This window comes from Rhea pennata, chromosome 1 (genome assembly GCF_028389875.1).
Source record: "Rhea pennata isolate bPtePen1 chromosome 1, bPtePen1.pri, whole genome shotgun sequence".
In the NCBI taxonomy this organism is placed as follows: domain Eukaryota; kingdom Metazoa; phylum Chordata; class Aves; order Rheiformes; family Rheidae; genus Rhea; species Rhea pennata.
The window spans coordinates 214,477,541-214,492,173 of record NC_084663.1 but is presented as its reverse complement, the minus strand read 5'-3'; the positions used below and the strand labels follow the sequence as shown (position 1 = coordinate 214,492,173).

Here is a 14,633-nt window from a genome sequence, read left to right as displayed (position 1 = left end):
CATTTTTGTTGGGGGAGTTGATGGTGACGTACAGCTTCTGGTATTTTTAGATAGCTTGGAATATGCTACTTTAGTTGGGACGACTTTATGTTAAAAGGAACGTGTTTCTTGCTGCAGTGCTTGTAGCTGTGAAAAGCCGTTGCAAACAAAAGAGGGAACTTCGGAAAGAAAGTGGGAAATACTTCCAACATTTTTGAAAGAATCCTAGTTTCCGTGCATCTTTTCCCTAAACTAAAATAGAATCTGTTAAAAAATATCTTTGTATTAAATAGGAAACAAATCTATTTTTCCTTTCCCCCCCCAAATAAAATCTAGTTATTACAATTTCAAATTGTTTCATTTAGAAATATGCAAGTTGCAATGGCATGTTCCTATATCTATATGTAAATATGAAATATATTCATTTTGTTCCTTTCTGTCCCCAAGAGTTCTTACTAGAAATTCGTCATGGTTTAGACAGCTTGTCACGCCAGTCCGCTTCTCCTGGTGCTTAAGCAACTGCATTATTTGTTAATTTGAGCTGAATATAATCATACAAGTTTCTAGCAGCCAAAAACAGAAGGAAAGGATCATATGATGCAGTCCTGCATATTGGATGTAAAATCATCTTACGTGGGTAAATTAAATCATCTTATATAGGAGATTTTTTTTAAAAAAGAGTGTAATTTTGGAGCAGTAACACTTGCATGGAAGTATGAGTGATCTTATTTTAAGCTGATAAATATTGGTGCAAGTTGAACGCACTGGTTTGGGTCTGTGAGCACTCCGAGTACACCCGACAATATAAAAAAACCTTACTGAAACCATAAAGAGAAAAAAAAAAAAGCAGTAAAACCCATTTTTGACCCTATTCCTCCAACTTAGGCTTCAAACACCAAAGACCGTTCCAAGTATTATACCAGGAAATCAAAGCTAAAAGCACAGAAAAGTTTTATTTGGGAACACCTGCTACCACTCTTTGCTGCTTGTCTTGAGGTCCCAGAAGGAGGACCACTGTGTAACCATCAACTGAGAACACGGTTTCCTCTGGGGTTAAAAAAGAGAGTAGAGTAAGGTCTCATCGTGTTTTGCTCTTTGCTGTTTTCCTGACAAGCAGTTGCTGTCCCCTGATCGCCAAGGTGCAGTCTGCAAATCTGCAAACTCTTTCAAGCTTGTGTCGTCCGCCCAACGTTGAGGCTTCTGCGGAAGTTCAAACCAAGGTCAGAAGGAAGTGTAAGGTGATGCGCGAAGTAAACTGAGGACTGTTTTGATACCTGTCTTTTTATAAGTTGCTCTTTTCTTACTTTGCTGCTTCACTCTTGACTCCTGTGCACGTTCCCCTCATGAGCTGCCTCCGAATACGACTGCGTAACACGCTGATAACTGAGGAAATGGCAACTTAAGAAATGAGATGGCATTAACATTTTGAATAAAACTGTGATTAGTTTCGTAGAAAGGGAGATGTAAGACTGGAGTTGGTTTCAAAACACAGGTTTTTACAGAACACAAATGTCAGCTGGTTGTTCATTCCAGTGGACCAAGGTCTTTAACACAACGGAAAATATCTTAATAAACCCTCTTTTTTTGTTCCAGTATTTATGTGGCATCTGTTGCTCTCACAAGGTTTCCCTTTTAATGCTTGTACTTTTAAGCAAAACATTTAAAGCAAATCTGTCTTAAAATTTTCAAAGGCGTATTTGAATGTCTGGGTCTTCAGTGGAGCTTTGTGGTTGATGCCAAGCATACAGCTGCCTTTGTAGCTAAAGATCCTGTATGGCATTATAGGGCATAAAAACCCCAAAACAATAACAATGAAATTTGATCTTAGTGTTACGGGACCTCTTACAGATAGCGATATGTTTTCTACTAAAAACTCTGAAAAATTCTTCATAAGGCAGCAAATAGTGGTAGCAGGTGTTCCCAAATAAAACTTTTTTGTGCTTTTAGCTTTGATTTCCTGGTGTAATACTTGGAATGGTCTTTGGTGTTTGAAGCCTAAGTTGGAGGAATAGGGTCAAAAATGGGTTTTACTGCTTTTTTTTTTTTTCCTCTTTATGGTTTCAGTAAGGTTTTTTGGATTGTCGGGTGTACCAGTCATCTTTTCTGGTTTTTCTGTACTTTCCAGTTTGTTTGACACGAGGAAGTGCATTTGTTTAACTTGGCTTCCTTCTGCTTGATCAGAGCTCTTGTGGTGATGTCGCGGGCTCAAACAGAGCTTAATTTTACATAATCCCCCTGGAACAGATCTTCACCTACGTATGGGTGATGGTACTGAGACGCGCTGCAGTATTGCTTCTTTAATTCAAGATCAACTTTCAAAAATGCAAAGAATGTTCTCCGTCTCGCATCTTTGCAGGCTTTTAAAGTACTGTCTCCAATGGGCCTAGGAGAGGAAGAAATCTGCCTGCCTTAGCAGGAATGAGCTGGTGGGCACGGTGATTAACGTGAGCGGTGGCCGAGCCATTGCAACGGCATGTTGAGGGTGGACACTGTGCCTGGCACGCATGATGTAGAAGGCAGGCGCTTGGGAGAGTTGGGTGTGCTCAACCTTGAGAAAAGGAGGACGGGTCTCTCAATGGTCTGCAACTATCTCCTGGGGATGAGGAGATGTGTCTTCTCCTATGGAGAAGACAGAGGCAGACCTTTCTCGAAGGTGCACAGTGATGGGACAAGAGGCAGTGGACCGGCTGCAACAGAGGCAATTCTGATTAGATGGAAAGAAAAAGGTTTTGCCGTGAAGGGGATCCAGTCAGCAGCAGGGGCCTGGAGAGGGAGCTGGGACTGGCTGATCTCACTTTCAGCCTCGGTTATTTCATGATTCTGTGCAGTGAGATCCTTTGTCACGACCACCTCGTTGGGAACCCTTAACTGCCACTTTGGGGGGGTTTCCAGCTGTTAACTGGAGTAGCTGTGTGAGCCAGAAGTTCCAGAATATTTATGTTTTGGTAATCTCTGATTTTTTTTTTGTTTTGTTTTTTTGGGAGGTAGTGTTGGTAGCTTTTGTGAACCTGAGCTGATAACTGTTTTCGACATAGTCATTTACTGCTTTTACAGAGCATTTTTAATGATCATTTAAATATAGACTGTTAGTCTTTTGATAGGACCTCAGACTTTACTAGCATGAAAGAGATTCAGCTGAAGCTAGGAATGTATAGAAATGACCCAACACTGCATACGTTGTGGACTTAAGTTAATAATCTGAATTATTCCCAGAAATGTATAGGATACGTGTTGAAAACAGTTCTTTGGCTTTGGTGACTCCATTTGACTTCAAAAATAAGTTGACATGTTAGCTGAAGGTCTTGAATTGTCTCCAAAATGTCACTGTCGCAATGGCTGGTCAGCACGTGCCCTGCACAAATAACAACGTTTGCGTGGCTTCGTAGTCTATGTAGACTCCAGAGCTAGACTGAACCGCTGTTACTGCTATAAGAAATCATTTTACATGCACATTATTCTTTTAAGCTTTTAAAAATGATTGAGAAATGCCCAGGGAACTATTTAGTGCTTCTAAGATGGAAGTTCTGTCCTAACTGAAAAAAACAACATCAAGTTAAAATAATTTTCAAGTCAGGCAAGGTGTTCATTTGGCTTATAATGATTTCTTTTACAAATTAGGCACCAGCTATTCTCTTAATCTTCTGTAACACTGTTTTTAAAGCTACTACTACTAACTGCTAACTCCTTTGTGTAGCTGAAAGAGCTATTGTTTCGCTTCCGCTTCTTGTCTGCGGTGAGCCATAAATATTTTGTAATTACAACTGAGCCGGGCATAGATTGCGTTATCTACAGTATCAGATGGGCACCGTCCCCTTCCTTTAAAGGCAGTCGATGAGCGCGTGTGGCTTTCTCAGGTTCATGCCTCTGAATGGAGGATGAGTGATGAGTAAGGGGCAGCTGCCCAACGCCTGATCGGTGATGGGAGCGCTCCAGCAGCCACGAATCGTGGACTGGGACCTGCTGACACCACGCTGGTTTTCCCTGACGGAAAATCAGTCTTATGTGTGTACGTGCACGTAGAGGTGTTTTTTTTTTTCCAAACTGTGGGGAAATTAATTATTTTGATAAGACCCTATCTGTAATGTGATTACCCAGCCACGTAAATTGTTGAGCAATAGAAAATTGTGCTCTCTTGTTCAGGCTTTCTCTTAAATGTTCATATGTCACGCTTCCCAGGTCATGTTTAAGTGCTGCCTTGGGGAATTTTGGCTGCTGAGAGCTCTAGCTGTTCTCTGCTGCCTGTGTGCTAACTGCCTTTTAAGCATTTTTATTCCAGCTGACTGTGAGTGAACTTCTGCAGGGAAGGGAAGAGAGGCACCCCAACGGGAAGACAGCCACTGCTGGGGCGATCTTGGCAAAATCACAAGCAAGGGAAGTTTAGATGGCCCTAACTGTAAGTGGTGGTACTACCATTAGCTATGATAGCATCTAATACTTCCAATTTGATAGCATCTAATACTTCCAACTTAGGCTGTGAAAGGTGATGTTGCTCATCACGTAGCATTTCCAGCCGAACTAGAGACAAAAAGGATGTCTGAATCGGAACGACTTATGTTTTACAGCTGAGTGATAGTCACATTTGACTGATGACAGTCAGCACTGTCTCACCTCATGTTTTAACCACAAGTCGAGTCCTTGTCTGAGCATTTGGTCTAAGGAAAGACTGTTTATTTCCGGAGGGCCAGGTGTTTGTCATTCCACTTGTGAAGAGCGTGCGCTACAGAGTCAGTATAACAGGGTGACCTAATGTACGATTCAAGGCAGCTTAGGTGATTACTGTACCTTGGTGATTACGTTAATTCAATAAGTTGTCTTCCGTGGGATATGAAAACTACTCCTTGATAATGCATCAGACTTGACAGATAGTTTTCCTTTGGCATTGGGAGAGAAATAACTTCAGAGAAGGACGGATTGCAAAAAATGGAGTGTGATCCTATGGATGCTCCAGGTATTTGCTGTATAGGAGGCAATGATAGCCAACCAAGATAGCCAACCTCAGGGAACACCTGGGGTGCTCCTGTTAGGGAGCAGGTGGGGCTAGGTCTACAATTTTAGCTAGAAACATGCAACCTTCCTATTTTAGAAGTCATGTGGATAGACATCCCGAACAGATCATTTACGAGGTGTTGTTTGATTGGAAGTTTTGTTTTTAGCAGCTCCAGATTCTCTTAAAAGAGATGAATGCACAAGGGAAAAATCGTTCTTTCTTCAGCATTTTTATCTGCTGTATATTGTTTATAACCACCTAATGTTTCCATGAGTATCTGGAGTTTACACATATTTTTGTTGAAACTATGTGGAAAAACTCAGGTGCAACTTAAAAAATGGGATGTGTGCACCTAGGCTTTATCCTGATAAGTAATCAGATATTACTGCCTTTAACTTTAAAAATTGTTATTGAAACTGTGGACCAGTAATGTATATAAGTTGAATGGCAGTCTGTAGAACTTCTCGGTATGAGAAAAGAGCTGTCAGGCGCCACCACGGCGGTTATTTAGCACAGAAGCAATAACGGGAGATGGTTCTGGAAACGGTCAAATGCTCAGATGGGTGTTTCGAAGTGAAATCCCCAAGTTTGGTGAATCACTGCTGTTTAACCAAAACCAAAATATCTAGACCTCCTAGCAGCTTAGCCAGTATAGGCTGCAAATTAAACATGGTCATCTGGTTACATCAAAGCAAATAGCAAGGTATCAGCTGTTTCTAATGCTCTGCCAAAGCCTCTGGGAAGGGTAGAGAGTTTGAATAAGCGTGTTTGAAGCATAAGCTTACTATAGATTTTTGTTGTCTTCAAGGAACCTGGAAAGTAGCTTTGAAGATGGCAAAACATGTTATAATGACCATCTTTTGAAGGAGGCTCTGAAGACTAATTTAGTGGCTTGTGTGTCAACAGCAGGAGAATACATTTCTAAGGGATATAATTTATGAAAAGGCAGAAGAGTTATCAGGAGGAGACAAGACCCAGCACGGCACCAGCCCAGTAATTTTATAAGAACAAAAATGTCGCACTGAATTTGAAGCATAATTAAACCATAAAAAAAGAACTATTGCAAAAATGGCTTCTAATCTGTTGTATTTTTTCATCTGAAGAGAGAGGCAGATCTTGTAATCGCTTTTGCTGAATTGAGAAGGCCTAGACACGGTGTGGTGACAAACTCTGAGATCAGTTTTTACTCTCTTCTGCTTCAAAAGCTTCACTTCTCTGCTTCAGCATAACTAAGTCTGTTTGGTGCTGTAAGGCCAGTGTTTGTTTACGTGGGTGAAAACCTGCAGTTTTTGAAGTGCTAAGGTAACTGGGAGGCTGTCGTGGGTTTTGAGTACTAATGAGGGTCGTACCCATCATGGTTTGGAAGAACCTTCTCAGTGAAGCTGGTTCTTCAGAACGCTCCTCCCTGGTGTATGTGAAGCATTTAAGCATTTGGCTTGGAGATGGGTGATGGGAAGAGAGAGAGAAGCTCTCTTTTTTTTTTTTTTTTTTTTTGAAAGTAAAATATTTTCACAAATATTTAATCCAGAAAATATATCTTTAACTTGCTAATTTGCTTATTATGTGTACACCCAAGTAATTTTCTTTAAGAAGTTACAAGAAATTACTCCTTGAATTTACTTTGTAGGTGATTATTTTGATCTATTCAGTAACAAAGACTAGGTGTGCAAGACAACATTTACCCTCCCCCCCCAAAAAAATCCAAAACCTATCAGATTCTTGGTGCAGAAAATGTTAATAATTCATAAAACTTGAATTTTTGTCATGGCTGTACATATATTCTGCCAGAAGGCATCATTCAAGGCACTTGACCTCTCTTTATCCTTTCTTTTCTATTAAAACTTTAAATTATGCGAGCAGGGACATATGTGATTTACACATTACCTGGAATATTATGTATTTTTCTTGGTAATACTGTTAGGAAATTAGCTTTTTTGAAAAGGTTGTTAAGTTCTAAGCACTATACTTCGATAGAGCATGCAGCACTTTGCTCAAATGAGTTTGAAAAGACGCTTACGTCGATGCAGTTGTGCTCATCAAATGATGTTATCAAAATAAGATATATTCAGCTGGTTCCAGTGAGGAAACTTTTAACACTTAGATCCAGTTTTGTCCACCTTCCCAAGGATCTTCTCATCCAGCGCTGTTGTGTATCTAATGGTAGGAACGTATAAAATTGTGTCAGCCTGCGGAGAGAGCGGCACAACCAAGAAATCCAGCAAGACTTATTTAGGAATACTACTTGTAGCGGTTTCTTTTTGCCTGGCTAAGCTGTGTAGTTGGGGGGGGAAAATGCATTTAAAAGGGAGAACCCTTTCACAACATTTTTAATTGCTGACTTCAAACTAAAATTACCTTTCCCCTCGCCGTCTCCCACGGGCGCTTGCAAGGAGTGCATGCATAAATTGTTAGCCTTGTTCCCCTGGGAATAACTGAGAATGGACTCCTAGAAGTAATAAAGTATAATTGGCATGTGGAATTCCCAAGCGATATTTGGGAAACACGGTTTAATCTTTCATGCTGCAATGCAGCTGCTGCACCTTTGGCGTGCTGCGGTAATGTTTTTTCCTTTATTGTTGAAGATAATTTCTTTCATTGCTCTGTGATTATTACGATAATTGCAGTACTGTGATTTGGCGCCGCTTTCCTTTAAGAACATGTTGCTCATTTGTGCAGATTGCAAAAATTGCTAAAAATGATTTCACTTTGCTCCTTAAATTTTAGTGTGGCTGGTGTGGAGTGCTCCTTTAGTACGTAGTATTCCTTTAGCAGAGAGCTTTGGGGGGGAAGCAGCATTAGGTACGTGAAACATTCTGTGCCCTTTTCGTACTGTTTTTTAAAAACACATTTTAATTTGATTTGGAAAACGTCTTAATTATTCTGCAAACACCCTTTGTGTTGCGGGTTAGGCAGTGGAATGTAGTAACTGGAAATTACTACATCATGCCAGAGTGCAAGCTGTGTCCGTTTGGCATGAGGAAAATCTTAAATGCTCAATAACGGAATTAATATCATTAAAGTATCATCTCTGATTTTTTTTTTAATACTGTGACACTGCCATCGCTGAACTTATTTTCGAGCATCTTTAGAACAGCCCATTCAGCGCGTGCTCGGCTGTAAGGGCCGGGTAACGTTAAACCCGCGTTCAGGGTGTAAAACAGCGTATGGAAGTGAGAAATCCACGGTAGCAGTTGGGAAGAGCAGACTGTGTGAGAGAGCGGAAAAGTTTTTGCTTACCAGATATATTTGAAGAAATAAATGTGAAAAGCACACCGGGCGAGAAATTAACTGCAAAAAATAAAGAAGCTGAGACAGAAAGATGCAGTTATTGGCAAGAACTAGACAGATCATTGGGGAAAATAATTTACAAAATGCGAAGGAGAAAATAAGAGCTTGTGAGGAATACATTTAATCTATATCTGGAATTCTGACTTTTTTTTTCTTTTAACACTTTCTGTATGCATTTTATCTGTTAAGGGAGTATTTTTAACTATTAAGTAACATGGGATTCGGTATGAAATGGGTTTTACATATACATATTAATGTAACTTATTTAAGAAATATATTTAAAAGCTAAAATACACCTTGCAGGGTGTATTTTGCCACTGGAGAAAAGCATGAGAAAGCCAACTGCACACGACAGATGCTAGAGGCACTGCTTCGTACACAGACGACGACGTGGTCAGCATGAGAACCGTCGCGTAGGAGAACGCGTCGGAAAAATGCTCAAAAAATGGGAACGGGAAGGAAGCAAAACCCGACTGGCAGGAGTGGTGTAGCGTACTCTTCGGATCTTAATGTGCCCGTGCCAGTCTGCCACGAAACCTTTTTCTGAGTGTTGGGTTTGAAGGTTCCACTTTAGACTTATTCCAGTACTGTGAGATAGAAAGCAAAATAGGTCCAAGAAGACCTTGTGGATAAAATGGTTTGGGAAAACCATGTGTATTTCTTGATTGTAAAGAATGTTTTAATCTTCTGGGGGGGGGGGTTCTTAAGCCTTATGCAGTAGTTTTTGAAGATCATCTTCTCCACTCTTATGCAAAACTTGCATCAGGGTGTTCCCACTGACTTCAGGAGAATTACTCTCGATCGCCAAAACGTTAATTTAGGGCTGTCTTCATCAGGTAGCTCCTACGGCTGTCCACCTCGTGGGGCAAAGAGTTGGTGGCTTGGGAGGTGCAAGGGTTCCCTGCAAGTGCGGTAAGGGCCAGCGAGGTAAAAACAGGTGGAACTTAACTACCTTCTGGATCTGGCCAGTGCCTTGCTTCTGGCAACGCTCAGCGTTTATAGTTGTATATACTGCTGGTGATGAGCGTAAGTAGGGCGCCCAAGGCACCTGGCCGTCCCCTCCGCTTAGCAATGGCGTTTACTGAATTACTTGTAGAGTAGCCCCCAAGCTGCTGGGTTACGGAGCAAGCAATCAAAAGCAGCTTTAATTAGGAAATGGAAGAAAAAGTAGAGCGTTCTTGGTGCAGCATTTGATTTTTGCGAAGCATTGAAGGCCACTTCAGCTTGTGCAGATGAGCACTGTGCTCCGCGGGAATGCACAGGCTGGCTAAGGAAAAATACCTGGGGTACCTTAATCGTTATTTGGAAGGGTTTTTCTTTCCCCTGGTCACATCCCAGGTAGCTGCACAGTGGCAATCCTCTAAGAAAATCAGATCTTTCAGCATAATACTGCTTTTCTTTGAGATGCAGAAAGAATTCCAGTTGCAAACTAGATGCAGTGAGGGTGCCAGGGAGGAAAAAGCATGCAAAGGGAAAGGAATAAAGAAGAAATATATATATATATAATATATATAAGCAGAACCAGAGCTGTCTTCTTTTCTGTACTTGCTCCTTTGGGACTGATCGCAGCTCTTGCAGCCCTGCGTTTTGAACAGCAGCTGCCTGCACCAAATTAGAGAGAGGCCTTCCTTGCTCGGTCTGGATTTATCATCTTCCGTAAAACGGTCTTTTCCTTTTATGCTGGAGCTTTATGGGACTCCTCTAAATTGCAGCTGGTCGGAGCGATAGTTCCCCAAGAGCGAATCGGACCTCGCTGTAAAGCGTCGCTGCAGCATCTGCCGATGCGCAGGATTATCCCGTGATACAGCAAATTCCTCTGGCCTTAGCTCAGCACCGTTGCTCACTGGCTGTAAAGCAACGGGCTCCGCTACTGTATTACTTCCAATCCTGGTTTGACAGTGCTAAGCCTGCAAGGTCCTTTCTCCTCGCAGGCCAAGGAAATCCAGCACTAACTTGGTGATCCAGGTAAGGTTTGTGCTGCCTGCTTTTCTCTGCAGCATGTGTTCACCGGAAAAAAAAAAAAAAAAAAAGAGGATTTTTTTTTCTCCCCAAATAAAACCTTTGTTCTGAAGGCAGACGGCGCTCTTCCAAGCCGGGGCGAAGCTCCCGCAGGAGCGCTGGAGCCGAGGAACGCGGAGAGGGCGGCGCGGCCCCGCTTCGTGCCCGCGGCTGCTCCAGGCGCGCTCTTCGGGGAGGTTACGCCGCTTTGGTCTGGGGTTCGCCGGTAATTCAGATGCAGGAGTTGTACTTCGCTGGCAAACGCCTGATCCGCTTTGGCGTTAGGGTGCCTGGGCGGAGGAGAGAGGTGCTTCAGCAGCATCAAAATGCTGCGGTGATGGAAGAATTTATAAAGGGGAAGAGTAGAAACAAGCTGCTCTCCTCCTTAAGGAGAAACTAATGCCTGGAATAAATTACCACCAGGAACAGCAATCAGCATTTTTAAGAGAAAAGCGCTGCGGGATGTAGCTCTTAACGAAAAAGGATGAGTTTTCCCGACCTTCCTTCCTTTTACCGCCTCAAACGTCCTTGGCGAATGCCGTTGTGCATCACTGGTGAGGACGCTGCTGACCTCGGCAAAGCCGGTGCAAACTGTTGACTTCGTAACTAGTTTCTAACTATATAATTCTTTTAGAAGCGTTTTTGAAATACTCTGTCCTTCGTTGTCATCCTTTTTTTTTTCTTTTCCTAAAACTAAGAGAAGCCAAGGGAGCCAAATAACCAGATGCGCTGCCGTGCTTGAGATAACGCTCGTGCAGACTACTCGGTTCTGACTTCTTACGTGGAGACCGCAAAAGATGCTGGAACTGTTGTCTCAGCTCCAACTATTAACGGCAATTATTGCTATTAATTATTCCTGTACGCACCTCAACTTTTCCTGTCTGTATACGCTCTTGATCACAAACTGCTCCGGTAATTTGCGTGGAAAATTTAATGCAGTTTACAGCTGGAGTCTCAGTTACTGAAATCATTCAACTCAAACCTCCCGTAGTTAAAGTGCACTGAGACCACGCTGTCTCCGTGATGGATTATGGGCACATTTTTTTAAGGCAAACGCTTCAAGATCTTTTTTCAGCGTGCACGTTAAAATGCAATTCATGCTGGTTTTTTTCATGTTAAAAAGAGATTTAAGATAGTATTATGGAAAGTATCAGAAAAATAATACAATCCGTATTCTTATTGAACTATAAGGGTTTTTTTTTAAATGATCGAGAACAAAGAAAATATGGTTCCCAATGTAAATGAAAACAGGGTGGTGTAAGAATTTAGAAATAGTCTTTAATAGACTGCCTAAAATAAAAAGAAGGCGTCGACGATATGAATCTCCCACGTTATTTTGGGCTTTCACTTTGATTACCAAACAGGAAAATAAGTCACGTCATTGCGACGTAGCACCGCGGAGTTAACAGATCAGCGGGGCAACTTATTGCTTTGACAGAGCACGAGGACTTTTCTGGAGTTCATTTGAAAACTCGCCCCGTACCCGTTCGTTTTCAGCGTGCCGCCAGGCAGGGCCAGGGGCAGCTCTGATTTTATTGCGTTGCCTCCACCCGTGCAAGGAAATTCGCAGCCTTCACCATCGGCTGCATCGTTTCCTGCAGCGCGGCGGCCGCTTCCCGAGCGCCCACCGAGGTCTGTAACGCTCAGCGGCCGCAAAAATAACGCGGTGAAGCTGCTGAGGCGCTTTCGCCGCTCTGCAGACCGCGCTGGGTTAAGTCTTAGGTTGAGACGGACGCCCGAAAAGCAGCCAAACGTGCTGAAAATTTTTGAAGTACAATTTTATTTGAATCTTTGAGGAACTCTGTGTAGAATGCAGAATTGTTAAAACTGGTGCATCTGGCAAGTTCCTAAAATGTTTTCTATAGTCTGCTTGAATTAAAGAATATGTATATATACATCCTCAAAATCATGAACTAAATTGGGACCGAGAAATTTCGTTGCTTGTAAAACATATGTTATTCTGTACTGGAAACAGTGTGTTGAAACCATTTTATTTCCATTCTTGGAAATAGTAATTCAGAGTTATTTAACTTCGTATTAACTTCTCTGAGATGATGGATTGGGCTTGGTGGGTTTTTTTTTTTTTTTTCAATCTTGATTTCTTCTTTGCATTGGCAGAGTTTCTTAGACAGGTTTTTCCAGGCTGATCTGAGTACAGTAAGTGAGTTTATCCCGTTGAGATTCAGGAAGAGAAGAAATGCCATTGCAACGGCCGAACGTGTATTAGGGACTTGGGGGGGCGATTTTCTTTTTTCTTTTTTTCTTTTCTTTCCCGTTTCCTCTTCCCGTTGTACGCTTAGAGATTTCGAAAAGGCTTTTCGGGCCTCAGCGGTGATGTTTGGTGGTTTAGGTCTGAGCGCTTGCAGTCGGAAGTGACACTCGGATTATGCGTTAAGTAATCTCAGGTGCGTGTTAGTATACGATGTGCAGTTTGTCGGGCCAGATCTCTTCGATACCAAAATACGCAGCTGGATAGCGAAGGCGCCGTTTTGCGGCACGGGGAGCTGCGTTGGGGCGCGAGCAGACGCAGAGAAAAGCCTTGGGGCGGAGGGATGGAGCGGCGCGTGGAAGTCGCCGAGCCCTCCTGGGAGGCCCTTGGGCATCGCCACGGTGGGGCCGCGGAGCCCCGGCGCCCTCGGAGAGCTTCTCCTCTCGGCTCGCGGGCGGTCGGCGGCTCCGCGGCCGGCGGTCGCCCGCCTCGCCTCCAACGTGGGGTTCGCTGTTGCTGGTGTGGCCGCTGGAGCACGAGCGGGTCGTGAAGGCTCGCGCGGTTTCCCCTTTGCTTTTCCCCCGAGGGTGTTCAAAATGATTCACGCAAACCAGCGCGAGTGCGTTTTTTTTAATTAGGTGAAATCTGTTATATACCGTAGAAATGAATATCCACGAAATTTAAATGCAGTCAAGTGAGTCGCTTGCAAATCAGTACGTCTTTAACAGAGGGCTTGCGTGAAACCCCTGGGTCACCTAGGCCGTGCGGTAAGATTTTTACACCTCCGGTTCCAACGAGCTTTGGAGCTTGAACTTTGATGGTGTCGGCTGTTAATTCTTACATTTACGATAGCAATTTGTTACGTGTTTGGTATTTCCATGCCAAAAACAAGGGGTGCGTTGCCCATAGTTAAAACAGTAGGTATTGATTGGCATTGTTAATAGGGAAAATAGGTATTTACGTGAAAGCATACGGCTATGACGTGCCCGGGTAATGTCTTCTAGAGTGCTGCACAGCGATTTCAAGAGTGCTGTGGCTGGTAGAAGCCACGTATCCTTTCAGTTACTAGGTCGCTTTCTCTACATAAATAACACATCCCTAAGCAAATTCACTTACCCAAGCCTGACCTCGGTGTTCTGCTGTGGTTATATTACACAGCTGGGTGGAAATCATTTAATAATGTGGTATTGTTACAGTGCTCTGTGGTGCCATCTAATGGAAATGAAGCACTGTCATCCCTTCCTGTCAAAAACTAAATACCTGTCCGTCCCTTCTAGTAATTGGAGGTGAATTTTCTTTAAAAAAAAAAAAAAAAAAAAGGAATATGGGCATCTTCAAAAGCAGGAGCTTGCATATGGAGGATGCACGTTCTAAAGTACTTACCACTTGTGTTTAATTTTTTCCCTCTTCGTATAGGCTCTCGATGGAAACGTATACGATCACCTTAAGGATTATTTAATGGCATTCAGCAGGACTGAGCTAGAGACATGTCAAGCTGTACAAAACACATTCCAGTTTTTACTGGAGACTTCCAGCAGGGTAAGTTTTCCCTGAGCGATCCTTTGTAACTAAATACTTGCAGCATATATAAGTTCTCAATCTTAAGATTTGCTTCCAAAATAACGACAAATCTGAAGGGTCATTATTTTTGGTTATCCCTGAGTGGCATTAGGTTAAAAGCAACTAGGCTGTTTTCTTGGGGAGAATTTTTCCTATTGCCACCCAGGTTGCGTTCTCATGAGTGTATTTACATAGCACAAAATCTTTAGAGAAGAGCAAACGAGGGATGTCCAGTTATATTCACTCTACATGTATATAGAGAAAAATTGCAGCTGAAGGTTCTGTTCTGTGTATTCTGGAATAGCATTAGTCATCCATCGCAGTAGGGCTGCATAAGACTGTTTGGATCATTCCTTAATAATTTACTGTCAGCTTAAAAACAAAATATTGCAGCTTTTTCTCCTTTGAATTAAGAATGGCAAATACAGAAAGCAGATTAGTATCTCGTTATAGACATGGTTTATTTGCCTTGTCAAGCAGCCAAAATCAGAAATACGTGATCCCTTCCAGGATAATTTTGATCCTTGAATAATTCGTCAGCTGGGCTAAAAAATAATAATAATAAAAAAAACCCGCCAACAAGCCTCAAACCAAGCAGACTTGAAGAGTTTT

At 42.4% G+C, this 14,633-nt stretch overlaps 1 protein-coding gene across 1 annotated transcript in view; it reads left to right on the top strand.

Annotated features, from left to right (window-relative positions):
- The window catches only part of FCHSD2 (FCH and double SH3 domains 2), a 140,850-nt gene that overhangs the window by 88,501 nt on the left and 37,716 nt on the right, over positions 1-14,633 (top strand). Inside the window, exon 9 of the mRNA XM_062578343.1 lies at positions 13,878-14,000. Coding sequence (XP_062434327.1) covers positions 13,878-14,000 — 123 coding nt within the window. The remainder of the gene's footprint in view (positions 1-13,877; positions 14,001-14,633) is intronic.